Source organism: Lygodium microphyllum, unplaced genomic scaffold (genome assembly GCF_053477565.2).
Source record: "Lygodium microphyllum isolate KBCC unplaced genomic scaffold, Lygodium_microphyllum_v1.1.10 scaffold_160, whole genome shotgun sequence".
NCBI classification, from domain to species: Eukaryota; Viridiplantae; Streptophyta; class Polypodiopsida; order Schizaeales; family Lygodiaceae; genus Lygodium; species Lygodium microphyllum.
Genome location: NW_028229643.1, coordinates 63,821 through 80,843, shown reverse-complemented (window position 1 = coordinate 80,843; position 17,023 = coordinate 63,821). Strand labels below are relative to the sequence as shown.

The 17,023-nt window shown below is 41.4% G+C and overlaps 1 protein-coding gene across 2 annotated transcripts in view; it reads right to left on the bottom strand.

Moving 5' to 3' along the window:
• Positions 1-10,301, bottom strand: part of LOC148008367 (uncharacterized) — a 76,339-nt gene extending 66,038 nt beyond the window's left edge. For both annotated transcript variants that reach the window (XM_087674275.1, XM_087674277.1), the window contains exons 1-2: positions 10,163-10,301; positions 9,973-10,064 (exon numbers count right to left, since the gene is read on the bottom strand). In XM_087674275.1, coding sequence (XP_087530401.1) covers positions 9,973-10,064; positions 10,163-10,254 — 184 coding nt within the window. In that variant the 5' untranslated portion in view covers positions 10,255-10,301. The remainder of the gene's footprint in view (positions 1-9,972; positions 10,065-10,162) is intronic.
• Between the last annotated feature and the right edge of the window lie 6,722 nt (positions 10,302-17,023).

Sequence of the window (17,023 nt, the reverse complement as noted above, 5' to 3'; positions counted from 1 at the left end):
CTCCTGGTGAATACCACAATCTGTACAAAAACGAGCAAGCTCATTAGAAACAAATTCTCCGCCCTTATCCGATCATAAGGTCTTCAACTTCCAGCCCGATTGGTTCTTCTCAAAGAGCAACAAATCCTTAAAGTTGGAGAAAGCCGTTGACTTCAGCTTTAGAAAACAAGCCCATGTCATCCTGTTGTAATCATCCACAATTAGCATAAAATACAAGCTCCCTCTAAGGGACTCTGTCCTCATCAATCTACAAAGATTGGTAGAAACAAGCTCCAAGGGTACGGATGACCATCTCGAAGCCTTCCTAGGAACAGCATCATGAGTCTGCTTCCCACGAATGCAAGATACACAAGGCTACTACTAGCTCACCACGATATCCGGCAAACCTCGAACAAGTTGGCCCTTTGATGCCTTATGAAGGTAATCATAATTGAGGTGGCCAAAGCATGCCAAAGCTCGGACTGAGTTTGTGAGTTAAGAAGAAGAGAAGTCAAGGCAAAAGAAAACCACAACTTGTAGACTCCATTCTCCTCATAACCTAAAGAAAGAACCTATCTCGATCCACGACCAAGAATCCAAAAAGAATCCACATCAAATTCCACGCTTGCCTCAACCTTGTTCTAATGTGCAGCCCTTCTACTCATCCTTGAACACTGAAAACGCACCCTTGTGTAGCGCTGAAATCTCCTCTTCAGATGGGTCCACCCTAGGTCAGTCCTTCAATGCTCTCATACCATGTCAAAGAAGCAATGTGGAAGTGAATGACCAAAACAAAAAGTGAACAAAAAGAGAAGAGAGAGAGAGAGAGAGAGAGAGAGAGAGAAAGAGACAGAGACGCAGAAAATCTGCAATGAAGAATGCTGTATAAGGATGCAGAAATATACACAGGTACAAAGAAAATGTCTGCATATGTCTCCACCTCGAAGATCTCAGTCTCCATCAGCCCCAAGGGCAGTCTCCATGGTCTGCAGGCTGAAAACTGGGAGCACAATTGAGAGACTGCAAAAACTAGGGCCAATAAATAGGCCAACAGAAAATGCCAAAAAATACCAAGTCGACTGCATTAAATACAGCCGACTGGTCAGTAATCTGGCCAACCAGCCTGTCCGACCTGAAAACTGCTGGTGCCTGACACATCAGCTGCCACGTGGCACTCCTGCTGCACCTGTCGCCTGGCTGTACCTGCTGTACCTGCTGCTCCTGCCTGTCCAAAGAATGTCCAGCTCTAACAGGACCGTTGTGAGCAATTGATGGGCTGGAAAACTATGTTTGGGGAAGGGAGGAGCAGCAGCAATGTTGGAGCATTAAGGCATTCGCCAGGGCAGCAATCAGGTCATCAAGGGCAACAGGGCATTGCCTCCCTTAAATCTCACGGCCGATGACACTAGGATGGTAACAATGGAAGTTGGAGCAATTTGGCAATGTAAGTTTGGCAAAAGAGTCATGCAGAATCACCAAGCTCATGGGTCCCTTTTATAGAGCTTTTTGAGCCACTTGTCCTACCAAAACTTCTCAAGTTCCAATTTTTAAATTCAATATTCAAAAATTTCTTTTGGGGGATGTATGAGAGCCAAATAAATTGGCCAACATTTGTAAACGCCCCGAACAACGTAGTATGCTTAACAATTATGATATTCGCTTGTTTTCGAGATTTAATATAAAAGAGAATGAACACTTAAAGCTGAAAATAAAAATTACTCACAAAATTACAGCCATGAAAATGTAAAAGTAATGGAGACAAGATTGAGGGTTGAAGATGGGCAACCCCCCCCCCCCCCCAAGGAATGTATTTCTGCTCAACCCAAGTCCCTTAGGGAAGAGCTCAGTTACAATCAACCTGAGAGTAAGAAGAAGTAATTCTCACTCTCACAAGATCATGAAAAGATGTACAAACACACATGCATTATCTATTATGCAATGATAAGAACTGATTTCTTTACAGTATGAGAGAAGAAAAAGGGGAAATCAGCCTTTCTCCATCGTTGATCAGCAGTACATGGATAGGGCTTGCTTCTTGTTGCTAAAATGGAAGAAATAGCTCGAGAAGGAGGTGCTGTAATGAATTTACAGGCTTGCTGTCCTGTAAAACAGCAGTGATAGAAGAGGGAATATGGAGGAATTTGATAATGGAGAAGTGGGGGATGATGATGGGGATGGATGGGGCTAGTTTCTGGCTATCTGTGGGTACTGTACATGAGTTTACAGCAAAGAAAAATGATGTTGAATGAAGAAAAACGAGCTAGTAGCACAAGACAAGTGTCCAGCCACATGTCATGAGATGTGACAAGTGGTGGGACACTTGGAAACTTGTGTGACAAGTGTCTTGACACTTGTCTCTTCTCTATGGCCTTCCTTTTTGGGTTGAATACTGTCAAGAATAGAAACAACCAAATTTAGTAAGCACAGTCAGAGTACAGAACTTACTATTTTTAGAATGACATCCTATTTTTTAGGACTAGCATTTTTAGGCTAATTCGAGGCTCCTAAAATTTAGGGACCTCCTAAAATTTAGGGATCTCCTAAAATTTAGGGACCCCCCCAATATGGGTGTGTGACTTTTCTATGCAAAGAAATGTGCATTTCAAGCTTTCAGCCCACACATGCACATTATACAAGCATTTCATGATCATGCCATCTTGTTGATTGTAACTGTTTGTTCTGGTGGATCTAGCCCACACTTCAAGGCATCAATCCTTTCTGTGTGCGAGTCTAACCCTGATATGCGTAAGTTCTAGTCACAGGCGCCCAATCGGACCATATAGGTGGAAGTGTGAACTATCTTTTCTCTAACCCACCGCGTGGGTCCACCATAACCTGTGACCACTCATCAGTGGCCAACTCCAATGCACTTTTCTTTATATCTAATTAGTGCAAAGGAAATAAATTTAATAAATCATTATATAGACAAATTAATGAAAAATGATACAAATTCTGTTTCTATAGAGTTGTGACAGCCCTCTGGCTTTTATTCAGCTGTCCTTAGCTGAAAAGCTTCTTGATATTGCTGTAGAATATTTGGGTAATCCTTCATGAATTTTTCATCTACCCACTGTGCATCTGTTGTGGGTAGATTCTTGAATTTTAGTAAGAATTTTCGTATCACAAGGCCACTTCTTGTGGTTCGATCCTTGAGAAACAAAATCTTTTCAGGTTCCAAGAGTTGCTCTGTTTCTTCAACTTCTGGGGGATCTTCGGTAATGGATTCCTTTGGTTCTGGTCCTATGTAAGGTTTTAACAAACTTACATGAAAAGCGTTGTGTATTTTCCAATGAGCAGGAAGCTCAAGTCGATAAGAAACTTCATTTATTTTCTCAATCACTTTGAAGGGTCCAAAGTATCTACTGGAGAGCTTTGGAAAATTTGAATTTTGACTAGAACCTTGTTTGAGCCTGCTTTTATCAAACTTTAGCAAGACATATTGACCTTTTTCAAAAGCCAAAGGTCTTCTTCGTTTATCTGCTTGCTTCTTTTGTCGGTCTTGGGCAACTTTGATAGTGGCTCGAACTTGATCCATTGTGGTTTTTAAATCTGAAGCAAACTCATCAGCAGCAAAAATCTTATCTTTAGTGCGAATAATTGGAGGAGGGATCACTTTACCCTGTACTATTTCATTTGGAGCTTTCCCTGTGGATGAGTGCACTGTATTGTTCTAAGCAAACTCCAATAATGGAAGATATTTCTCCCATTGTGACTTATGTTCACTAACATAAGCTTTCAACATATCCAAAAGAGTGAGATTCATCATCTCTGTTTGGCCGTCAATTTGAGGATGAAAAGCTGAGGAGAACTTTAAAGTGGTTCCCAAATTCTCAAATAAAGCACGCCAAAAGTTACTTGTGAATTTGGAGAAATGATCTCAAAAGGCATACCATGTAATCTGAAGATATGTTGAATGAAAAGTCTTGCAGCTTGTGCGGATTTCAATGTTTTATGACATGGAATAAAATGTGATTGTTTGCTGAATCTATCAATTATGACCCAAATCATATCATGACCTTGAGGTGTTCTTGGAATACCTGAGATGAAATCCATTGTGATAGATTCCCATGGATCTTTGGGCACTGGAAGAGGTTGCAACAATCCTGGAATCTTCTGCCTATCATATTTGGATTTTTGGCATACCAGACAAGCCTCAATGAAGCTATGTGTATCTCTTCGTAATGTTGGCCAATAAAAGTAGCGCTCAATTGCACTTAGAGTGGCTGCCCTCCCTCTATGCCCTGCATAAGGGGGTTCATGACTTTCTTTAAGCACCTTTTGTCGAACAGGAAGAGTGACACAAAGGCGATTGTTCATGAGAAGGTAACCGTCTTTGATGGAATAATCTGGATGAGAACCTCCTTGCTGTAAATTTGACCAAATTGCTGCAAAATCAGTATCTTCATCATAAGTATTCTTCATCGTTTGAAAATCTTCATGATGAGCCACTGTAATAGTTGCAATGCGAGGCACTCTAGAAAGTGCATCAGCAACTACATTTTGTTTCCCTGGAGTGTACATAATTTGAAAATGAAACATAGACAAGAAATTTTCCCATCTTGCATGTTTCTCCTGCAAATGCTTTTGAGTCTTGAAATACTTCAAGCTTTGATGATCAGTTTTAATAAGAAATTCATTGCCTAAAAGATAATGTTTCCATATCTTTAAAGCATCAACCACTGCTAAGAGCTCCTTTTCATAAATGTCATACCTTTTCTCCACATCATTTAGACGGCGGCTTTCAAAGGCTACGGCATGGCCTTCTTGATTTAGCACTGCACCAATACAATCACCGCAAGCATCTGCTTCCACCACAAATGGTTTTACCAGAGCTGGAATGATAAGAACAGGTCCAGAAGTAAGAGCTGTTTTCAGCCTTGTGAAGGTTGCCTTCTCTTTTTCCTTCCATTGGAAAGAGATCTTCTTCTTTGTAAGGTCATGAAGTGAAGAAGCCATATGTGCAAAATGCTTGATGAAGCGGCGGTAATAAGAACATAAGCCAAGAAACGATCGCACCTCATGTACATCATGAAGATGAGGCCATTCTTGGATTATCCTGATCTTTTCAGGATCCATCTGAATCCCTTCAGAAGAGATGACATGCCCAAGGTAATTTATTTTATGCATGAAAAATTTACTCTTTTTACCATTTACCAAGAGTTGATTTTGTTGTAGTAATTGTAGAACAATTTCCAAGTGTTGATGATGCTCCTCTTCATTCTTGCTAAAGACAAGAATATCATCAAAGAAAGTACCGACATATTGTCGATGCTCTCTAAAGATGCGCTCCATCATTCGATTAAAGGTGGCTGGTGCATTGGTTAATCCGAAAGAAACCACCAAGAATTCATAAAGACCGTATGAAGTGCGGAAAGCAGTTTTGTGAACATCTTGTGGTATTACCCTAATTTGATGATAACCACTCTTTAGATCAATGCGGCTGAAAACCTTTGAGCCTCCTAGACGATCCAAAATGTCGTCAATTCTGGGAATAGGAAACCGATTCTTCACAGTGATTTTGTTGAGGGCTCGATAATCAATGCACGTCCTGAATGTGCCATCTTTCTTTTGAACAAGAAGAACCGGTGGACAAAATGGTAAGGCTACTTGGCCTAATTAGCCCACGGTTGAGTAGGTCTTCGACTTGCTTTCTGATTTCTTCTTGTTGAGGACGGCTCACACGGTATGGTGCTATATTAGGAGGAGAACTGCCCGGGATAATATCAATATGATGGTCTTCTGGCCTTTCTGGGGGAAGCTGATAAGGAAGATCTTCCGAAAAACAATCTTTATACTTTTCCAAGAGCTGAAGTTGCTCTTGGTTTTCAGCATTCATATTATCTTTTACATCAGTGACATAAAGCAGACAACATTGAATACAATCCTTAATTGCTCTAGAGACTTGCATATGGCTTACCATAGGTATGGTGTCTCCAGAAACTCCAGCTTGGATCTCGTACTTCTTGCCTTTGTTGGTGAGTTCTACCTTCTTTTTCTGAGAGAAGATGGTTGAATCTACTCTATGATTCCAGGGCATACCAAGAATCACATCACAACCATCAAGGTCTCCGATACAGAAGGTATCTTCGTCACTGTAGCCTTGAATTTGAAACTTAAGCTTGCCAATGTAGGGTATCACAGTCTTCACTGTGTCACCTTCATCAGCATTTAAAGCTTGGCGAACTTCTGCCGAAGTGTCCATCTCTTCATTCTTTAATCCAAGCTCTTTAGCTAATTGCAAGGAAATGATATTTTCATTTGCCCCAAGATCTATCAAGAATAGTGCTTGCTTACCTTGCAACTGTCCCCAAGCTTTTAATAATTTGCGCGTCTCTGGAGTGTGAGTTGTGTTTGCAACTACATCACTGATAGCATTGATTTTCACTGGCGACTTAGGCTGCTTGTCAGAAACCTTGCTTTGTCCCTTGTTTGGACATTGCTTCGCTATGTGGCCTGTTTGTCCACATTTAAAGCACTTCCCTTCTTTCATGAAGCGTTGCTTTTCTTCTTCGGAAAGTTGCTTTGCTTGGGTATAGATTGGAGTGAAATTGAGGAGCATTAGGAGGTGCATAGGGCTTCATTTTCTTTTGATTTGATGGCTGCTTTTGCCGCTGTTTTTGTCCTTCATTTGGGACTGAATACTCCTCATCGTTAGCTACTCTCTTGTTATCATTCTTTTGGAATGATTTGTTGCCATTGTGCTCCATTTCCCATGTCTCAGCATGGTCAATGAGTTCCCTGAGACTAGAACAATGATAATGATTAAGAGCAGTACGAAGTTTAAAATGCAAACCTCCTTGAAACTTCCTAAGCTTTTCCGAACTACTGATCTTCTTGAAATGTTGGACCTTCAAAAGTAGCTCCCAAAATCTCTTGGTATAGTCACCAAGTGACTCATTTTTCCTTTGCCAAAGATCCCATTCCATTTTTACATCTCTTTTGAAATGAACAGGAAGAAATTGGCTTTGTATCATGCGAACAAAGGACCGCCATGATTTTGGGGCAGCATGATCATATTCCAACCCCGTCCACCAAGTATGGGCTAAGTCGGTTAAATGTAAAGCTGCAAACTTAATCTTTTCTTTTTCTTTATACTTGTCACGACCATACAAAATTTGAAATTGACGAATAAACTTCAGAAGAAGATCAGGATTTCGAGAACCATCATACATACTGAACTTGATCTTCTTTTCAAGTTGAGATAGTGACTTAGTCTTCTTCTTCTTCTTATGCCTTCGTCCATGCTCGGATCTTGAGGTTGAAGATGATGAAGTGCTTGATGGGAATGAAGATAGAGACGAGGGTGAAGAATGTCGACGCCTTTGACGATGATGAGGTCTTCCACGAGAAGGGTGTGACTCTTCGTTACTAGAAGAGGATCCATCAGAATAGGCGCCAAATGACTTTGAAGAAGAGGATGAGCTTCGATGCGATCTCTTTCTTTGTCTTGAAGTAGAATGGGACTGCCTCTTAGAAGTAGTTGGACTTCTTGATCGGCTCATTTCATTAGTATGGCTTTGTCTCCTTGAAGTAGATGGGCTTCTTTCCTTGAATTCTTTGGGATTCTCAACTTTTTCTAGTTTGAGAAGTTGCTCACGAATTTGCTGATTCTCCTCTCTAAGACTTTGAATGGCTTGAAGGATAGCACTCGACTGATCCATTGAGACTCTTAAGAAAAAAAAAATATGCTCAAGCACTCAATGCAAGGGCTGAAAACAAACAAACTTATAATTGTAAGCACTACCAGTGTTGGGGGTGAGAACCGAGCCAAAGATCTGATACCACTGTAAACGCCCCGAACAACGTAGTATGCTTAACAATTATGATATTCGCTTGTTTTCGAGATTTAATATAAAAGAGAATGAACACTTAAAGCTGAAAATAAAAATTACTCACAAAATTACAGCCATGAAAATGTAAAAGTAATGGAGACAAGATTGAGGGTTGAAGATGGGCAACCCCCCCCCCCCCCGAAGGAATGTATTTCTGCTCAACCCAAGTCCCTTAGGGAAGAGCTCAGTTACAATCAACCTGAGAGTGAGAAGAAGTAATTCTCACTCTCACAAGATCATGCAAAGATGTACAAACACACATGCATTATCTATTATGCGATGATAAGAACTGATTTCTTTACAGTATGAGAGAAGAAAAAGGGGAAATCAGCCTTTCTCCATCGTTGATCAGCAGTACATGGATAGGGCTTGCTTCTTGTTGCTAAAATGGAAGAAATAGCTCGAGAAGGAGGTGCTGTAATGAATTTACAGGCTTGCTGTCCTGTAAAACAGCAGTGATAGAAGAGGGAATATGGAGGAATTTGATAATGGAGAAGTGGGGGATGATGATGGGGATGGATGGGGCCAGTTTCTGGCTATCTGTGGGTGTTGTACATGAGTTTACAGCAAAGAAAAATGATGTTGAATGAAGAAAAACGAGCTCTTATTTATAGGAGAGGGGAGAGCTAGTGCAAAAGGGAAAAGTGGAGTAGCACAAGACAAGTGTCCAGCCACATGTCATGAGATGTGACAAGTGGTGGGACACTTGAAAACTTGTGTGACAAGTGTCTTGACACTTGTCTCTTCTCTATGGCCTTCCTTTTTGGGTTGAATACTGTCAAGAATAGAAACAACCAAATTTAGTAAGCACAATCAGAGTACAGAACTTACTATTTTTAGAATGACATCCCTATTTTTTAGGACTAGCATTTTTAGGCTAATTCGAGGCTCCTAAAATTTAGGGATCTCCTAAAATTTAGGGATCTCCTAAAATTTAGGGACCCTCCCAATATGGAAATGTGCATTTCAAGCTTTCAACCCACACATACACATTATACAAGCATTTCATGATCATGCCATCTTGTTAATTGTAACTGTTTGTTCTGGTGGATCTAGCCCACACTTCAAGGCATCAATCCTTTCTGTGTGCGAGTCTAACCCTGATGTGCATGAGTTCTAGTCACAGGCGCCCAATCGGGCCATATAGGTGGAAGTGTGAACTATCTTTTCTCTAACCCACCGCGTGGGTCCACCATAACCTGTGACCACTCATCAGTGGCCAACTCCAATGCACTTTTCTTTATATCTAATTAGTGCAAAGGAAATAAATTTAATAAATCATTATATAGACAAATTAATGAAAAAGGATACAAATTCTGTTTCTATAGAGTTGTGACAACATTTGAGGAGTTGATTTTGATTTGATGTTTCATAGCTTAATGGAGTAACAACATCAACTCTATATCGCTTGCCAAGTAGATGCAATTGGTGACATGGTAGCAAACATTGGACCAGCAAGTAGGAGGAATCTCTAATGCATAGAAGAAGCTATCATCAAAATTACAATCACCCCACAATTGTACTTATCATTCAGTCCTGCACATAGAATATGTATGAATACTATGTCAACATACAAAAAGCCAGAATTTTGATTCTCAGCCTTCTACTTGGTAGTATACATGTTGATTCCTCAAATACCTATGCCAGAATACTGAATTTTGTTAATGCACTACTTTGTTAGTCACACATGGGGTTATGAAAAGCAGTTCAGACTGTAGAGAAGTTACAATGAGAAATCACCTGCCTAAAGGAAAGTACAGCATGCATGATCCTAGGCCATAGTAACCAGTAGACCACCCAAGAGAACTTGAGTGGCCAGATATGTCCAGCTAAGCCATTTTGACCCATGGCTTGAATTAATGCAAAGTTATAAACGTGGATTACTTACATCGTTTAGGAATGTAATAAGTGTGCCCTTAGCATGGTGCTCATTTGAACTGCACAATATTGTTAAGGAAGAGACACTTCTAATGTAGGACTTGGGATGCAGCCATTCTCTGCCAGCAGACAACTAAGGTGTGCTTTGCTACTGTTGTACGCAACATGCTACAGATCCTCATCTGTTAAGTCGAGCCTAACGATAAATGATTTAAGACACTAGAATTGATCCGTTAACAATGTCTAGTTTTAGCCTTTACCAATGAGTATTTTGAGATTGAACCTGGGATGAGAGCATTTTCGGAGATATAAGTACTCTTCGCTAGGGCTGGAAGGAGGAGGAACGCGATCAATCCAGCTATGCAGCTTGTAAGACTGCTACCAAAACAGAAATGCAGCAAAGCAGAAATGAGAGCCTGATCCACCGGTGGGGCTAGTAACTAACGATAAACGTCTGTCAGCAGAAACCTTACACGAGCAAGTTTGCGTGGCGGACTGCGAGAGAGGCCAGCTTTGGAAGCAAGCGAGTACCTCGACGTGACCCTTTCTCTTCTGTGCTAGCCATGGCTGGTTACGACGAGGAGAAGACTCCCAGCAGAGTGTCTCTTGCTTATACCGAGTGTTTAAACGGGTGTAATTTTCCACCTGAATTTAACTGGCATGGTCTAAACACATGTTAACTTTTAATCACTTAGCATGAACCTCTTGTCATGCATGCTAATGGTGCTGCATGTCTTGGTCTTCATCTAGTGGAGAACAACATTATCAACAGAATGCAAACCCTTTCCCACATAATTGACCATTTGAACCCTATCATTGCAAGCTAACTCATATGATACCTCATTATCGATTTCATTTGGGTAAGCAATTCTCAAGCTCTTGATGGTAGATTGTACATGTTTGAGCTTCTCTCCAATCTTACTCCTCAAAAAGAGCTTCAAAAGCTATTAAATTTCTCCCTTATAACATTCTATTCTCACCCTCATTGCATGGGCTAGTGATTGCCACACTCTTATACATATATTTTATGTGTTTCCTCAAGTACTTTAAGCATGCTACTCAGAAATGTAATTTATGTTGATTGAACAAAGCCTTTAGAGCTACATGATCAAGCACAAATGCATCCACATATTGTCCACCATTAAAGTAAAGGAGTCTTTGTCGTCATTTGAAGCCTCTATCTAATCATCAAAACCAACCACATAGCCAACAACAAAACATGTTGACCACAATCTCATATTTGGGAGATTTGTGTTTGTGGCCGCATAACCTGTTAAGAAGCATGGATCTGGAGCATGGCTATGGAGGATAGAAGATCAAGACAAGACTCATGAAGACATAGATATGACAACTAATTGTTACACAAGTGAATTAGGTTCCAAGATTAAAGCTTGGACTCATAAACACAATCTTGTGTAAGTGGACAATAACACTTGACTAAAAGGACAAAAGTACTATGACATTGCATTCAAATGATAGGCAAGTACAATGCTTTATCGTCTTCTAGGTAGGTAGCACTTTCCACCATTGTGCTTATGGGATTCATCAAACCTGCATATCCTTAGCCTAATTGCTCCATACAAAGAGGCTACACTAGGTGTGATTGCCTAAATTCTCAACATAACCTTTAGCATCAAGCTATGGTATCCAAAGTAGAAGAAATCCAATCTCGAGAAGAAGTTGTGAGCAAATAAGCAAAGCTTCAAGTGTTTGTCTCGACTACTGGTCTAACCATTATGTGTCAACAAGTAGCAAGGTGAAGCACCAATATACATTTTCTCCCTCCTTCTTTGTTGGTGGTAGGAATCCTAGCCCCTTCCTCTCTCCCTCCCCCCTCCTCCATGCTGACTCTATCTAAATTCTAAATGTTGAGTCCCTCTTGATGGAAAATGCACTTCCCAATTCTCATTTTGCCTCTTCTATAAGTAGATAAGAGAGCCATGGACCACCTCAATTCCTAGTATCACACCTTAGCTAACATGGTAACCCTTAAGAGTATGACCTAGCCATCACACCATGGCAATATGCTACCCTAGAATGTGTTGTCGTGGAGCTTACTAAGTGGGCCTTTTTGGAACAAGTTTATATAGAATGGGATACCACAAAATTGAAAGGGCCGATATGTGTGAGTATCGATAAGGGAGCAATGTGGATATGTGTGAATGAGTGGATATTTTATGAAATCAAGAAATTTCTCAAAAGCATGGCAAGTAACACAACCTTAACCTTATATATATCCATAATTGCATCTAGCAATTTGTATAAGCAAGGATTGCATATGAATGTGTGTAAAGGTTTGTATAATTAAGTGCATACAACATGTCGTACCTTGTATACTCAAAGATATTAAGAACATGAGAAGTAAATCTACTTAGATATAGTAACATTATGAAAATATTTGGATTCAATCTATCAATTCATGAAATGTTGTAAAGTTTTTTTCCAAACGTACTTAAAATGAGATGTCTAGTTTTTGTAGATGATGCAATTTCATTCAAAATTGTAGCTTTCAAATTGTGTTTGTTATTCTTTCTAATAAGTTATATCCATTGACAAAACTTTTTGGTGAATAAATTGTTGGGGGTAAAGGCGCCTCCGCCTAGCCGCCCGTGTATTACTACACTAACAGTCACCACCACTGCACACTGCAGGTGGCGAGCGCCCATCACCATCACTTTATTCTTTATTCTTTTAGTGACTATTTGAATAAAGGAAGGCCCGGTCACACATTGTGACTGTTGGAGTTCCATTTCTTGTCTCTCTCTTTCTTGCTCAGCTTCGATCCTTCTCACCTTTCAACTGGTATCAAAGCACGGCTTCCGACTCTTGAGCTTGGCTCATGGCATTCTCAGCTTCCCACCGACTCCCCACTTGCATTGGGTCTCCTTCCCGGCAGCCATAGCTCATTCTCTTGAGCTCCCGTCACTCCTCGGCTTCCCGAGCTTCTTCCCGGCCTATTGAGGCACCATCAGGGCATTGACATTGAGGTATTGCTTTATTATTTCAGAGATTTACCTCAATCCATAGGTCTAGGTAAATAGGGTTTTCACAGGTTGTGGCAGCCATAGCTCACACCTCTTAGAGCTTCCTTCACCTCGATCTTGCTTCCAGCCTATCAAGGCTTGCTGAGGCTTGGTGTAGGCCTTCTTTGGTCCCTATTTGTGCTCCCTTTGGGCCCCATTGTTGACACGTGGGACAGCAGAACCCCCCAGCCAACTCACGTTTTATTTGCGTCTGTTTCAAAATCTGGCCCAAAAATCACTCTTTTTGTCATATCTTGGGCATTCGGAACTCGATTCAGGCAAGGTAAGAGTCTAAGTTGGGATTTTGGCACGCTCCAGATGTAATGGTGATGTCAGATTTGCCAAATTCTGATGACAGAATATTTTGCAACAGATTTCAGGTCTGAGACAACATGTATTTATATGCCTATGGATTATGTGATGCTTCTACTAATATCTATTGATACCGAATCACTTGTGGATGTTATGCCTCTTATGTGAGACACATTTGGAGCTGATTTAGCTCAGTCATTGACTATTATGAACAATCCGAGATCTATCCAAAACACGGAAGCCACCTGTTACTTCAATTTTATGCTTACAATTCTTGGCATTTGATGCCTGATTATGCTTGGTTGGTGCCTATACGTACGTGAATGTATATCTATGGTTTGCCTATGGATTTGAGCTTGGATTGAGCACTGATTTGATCAGTTTACATAGGTTATGTGCTACTGGAAACTTCAGGGCTGAAGCTATTCATGCTACAGTTGGGTTATGCCTATTGGTCAGGGGGTGCTCTCAGCTACTCGGTATGATGTCATGATGTATTTGGACTATGCCACATGTCTTGTTTATGCTCCGGAATGCTTTTAAGCTGAGATTAGAGCTTGATTTGGGTTTGATTGTCACTTCTTTGCAGCTGGCATTTCATCTATGACATGGTTTATGCCTAGGCTACCCGGTACGGGTTATGATGTCTTGGTGAATGCTTTATGCTTTGGCTGTGGATGGCAATTATTTGAGCTCGTCTCGATATTCATTTGAGTATTCCCTTGAGCAGTTGGACATTGACTTGGATTTTTCCGTTACGACTTGGCTTTTTCCATTACGACCTTGGATGCTATTAAGGCATTGTCTTGGTTACCTGTCTTTGGTACTTTGACTTGGTTTGCTTCAGCTGTTGAGCTCGTTTATCCACCTTTTGAGCCAGTGGGAGCATCTTGTATGCTTGACCGACATTGAGTAGGAGGTTTATGCTATTTTGAGCATTTTGCAGATACTTGAGACTTTGGGATCTCTTACACTTAAATGTTGCATGGTTCATGCACTGATATCTTGGAGTTGCTGACATGAGCTTAGGCTTTGCACTCTTGTGAGCATACACCTACTGGTGTCAGGTCTTGCTAGTGTTATGTATACTTTGCTCTATTGTCCACAGGGGGTATGCCTACTCATCACTGACGGATGCTTTGGTGACATGTTTGGGTGTTTGCTTAGGGTCTTGATGACTATTTGGTGCTGATTTATGCACGTTTATGGCTGGTCATGTCTTGGTTGTCATTTATTGACTTGGTGCAGTGATTTGGTTAGCAATTGACTCTCACAGTACCCTGTTGTCATTTATTACATCAAGCATATAACTCCGTACTAACATGGATTTTTCATGCTGAAATATTCTAAAATGATGTACTTCCACTAGTACTTGGTGGGCAGCAAGCAGCTTTGGTTACACTTTTCTCGCCATTTTCTCTCAATTTTGGTGATTTTTTTGTCATTTTCTACAGTAAACAACAAGCTGTTTTGAACTGTCTGCAATCTTCCAGCCTGCATTATGGTGAGTTCGTCCACTGATCATGCTATTTTCAACATCACTAAGCTTGATGGTATGAATTACTATTATTGGAAGAGCCAGATTTGGCAGGTGTTGGTGCAGAATCGCATTTCAAACCATTGAGGTTCAGCGGGCAGCCGCTTGTAACTATGCCAGATGAGGAATGGTTTGAGCTTGATGAGTTATGCAAGGAAGAATAGAGTGCATGGCAGTTGTGGGATAAAATCAAGAATCTCTATGACAAGAAAAGTCCAGTGAGTCAAATGTATTGGCTGAAGCAGCTTATGGATTTGCACATGAAGGAGAATGTGACCATGTCTGCTCACTTGAGCTAGTTCCATGCTATACTCAAGAACTTAACTTCTCAGGACATCACTTTTGCAGATTATGTCACTCCTCTTTTCTTGCTTGGTACTCTTAATGAATCATGGGATGTATTTCGCACTGCATTATGTACCTCTACTGCTACCTTGAAATTATCTGATGTTGAGAGTGCTCTTCTGCACGAAGAGGTTAACCGTAAGAATTTGGATGCCTCTCGTGTGTCTCATGCTATGACAATTAGAGGCACGAATGATGGATATGGAAAGCATGGCAGTGGCAGTGGCCGTGGATGGGATTCTCTGAAATCTCGGTCCAAGTCTCGTGGGAAGTCACGTAGCAAATCCCGTGGGCAGGAATGCAGATGTTACTTGTCACCATTGTGGGAAAAAGGGCCACAATGCCATGAATTGCGCAATGAAAGGCGCAAAGATAAGGGGAAAGACAAAGTGCAGGATAAGTCTTCTGATCGCAGCATAGTACCTGCAAAGTCTAGTGTTAAAATTGAATAGATCAATGTTATGTAGCCTGAGAATGTTGATGATGATGATTATATCCTAGTAGCTTCTTCTAGTGCTTCGTAGATGATAGAGATGCACTCTATGTATGCACAGTGTTCGCTCTTGGACTCAGGTGCGTCCTTTCATGTGACACCTTGCCGAGAGTGGTTTCATTCATACCATATTGTTTTGGGTTCTGTGCGCTTAGGTGATGACAGCTCTCTTGATATTGTGGGCATTGGTGATGTTAGGATGCAGTTTCCTTTTGGCTGCAGTTTTATTATGCAGGATGTACATCATGTACCTGCTTTGACACGCAGTCTCCTGTCAGCTGGATAGCTTGATGACGCAGGTTATCATGTATCTTTTGGAGACTATGCAAGGAAGATCACTTGTGGCAGACTTGTGATTGCGAGAGGTGCCAAGGCTGGCAGCCTCTATCCCTTGATTGTATCCGCTTCTTCCCTTGATCATGTTTTGTTTGTGGGTTCTATCCCACATGTATCTCTTTGGCATGCCCGTTTGGGCCATATGTCTTTGAAGGGAATGAAAATGCTTGCTCGTTTGCAGTACTTACCGCCCCTTGATTATGCATGTTTTGATTCATGTGAGCATTGTCTTTATGGCAGGCAGACTAGGTCTACACATAAGAAGTCCGGTAGGCCACGCATGAGTGAGCCCTTGGCATTGGTACATTCAGATGTCTGTGGGCCCATGCCTTGTCAGTCTATGGGTGGTGCAAAGTATTTTGTTACTTTCATAGATGATTTTTCACGAAAAGTTTGGGCTTATCCCATTAAGCTGAAATCCGATGTCTTGGCTGTGTTTTAGAGATGGCTTGCATTGGTTGAGAACCCATCTGAGTATCGGCTAAAATGCCTAAGGACAGATAATGGGGGTGAGTATGTCTCACATGCTTTTGAGTAGTTATGTGATGAGAGGGGTATTAAGCATCAGTTGACCGACCCTACACCCCCCCCCCCCCCCAAAAAATGGTTTGGCTGAGCGGATGAATCGAACCATCCAGAAGCGTGTACGCAGTATGCTTAGCCATGTAGGCCTACCACAGAGCTTTTGGGCTGAGGCAGTTAGTACAACTATGCATGTCATAAACAGATCACCTTCTAGTGGTTTGGATTTCCAAGTTGCATAGGAGGTATGGACTAGAAAACCTTCCTCTTATGCACATCTCCGTGTCTTTGGATGTGAGGCATTTTGCCATGTGCCCAGGGACAAGAGAAGTAAGCTGGATCCTAAGAGTGTCAAATGCATTTTCCTTGGTTATGGGAATGCAGGCGAAATGGGTTACCGTCTCGGGCATCTACAGGCGTGGAAAGTCATCCGCAGTCATGATGTAGTCTTCCATGAAGACAAGATACATCGGCAGCCTGAGAGAGTTGTTGAGATCCGCAGGGTCATATTTCAGGAGGAGCCGAGAGCTCCCGCATAGCCAGTTGGACAGCCTACAGCTATAGCAGATGCTCATGGTCAAGGTGTTGGACAGGTAGCTAGGCAGGCCGCAGAGCTTGCCGTGAGACAGTCTCCTAGAGACAAACGTCCACCTGATAGATTTCAGCCCTCGATGCATTATGTCTTGGTTACAGATGCAAGAGAGCCTTTCACTTATGATGAGGCTATGCGCACGGGTGACAATCACTCCTGGGAGAGGGCTATGCA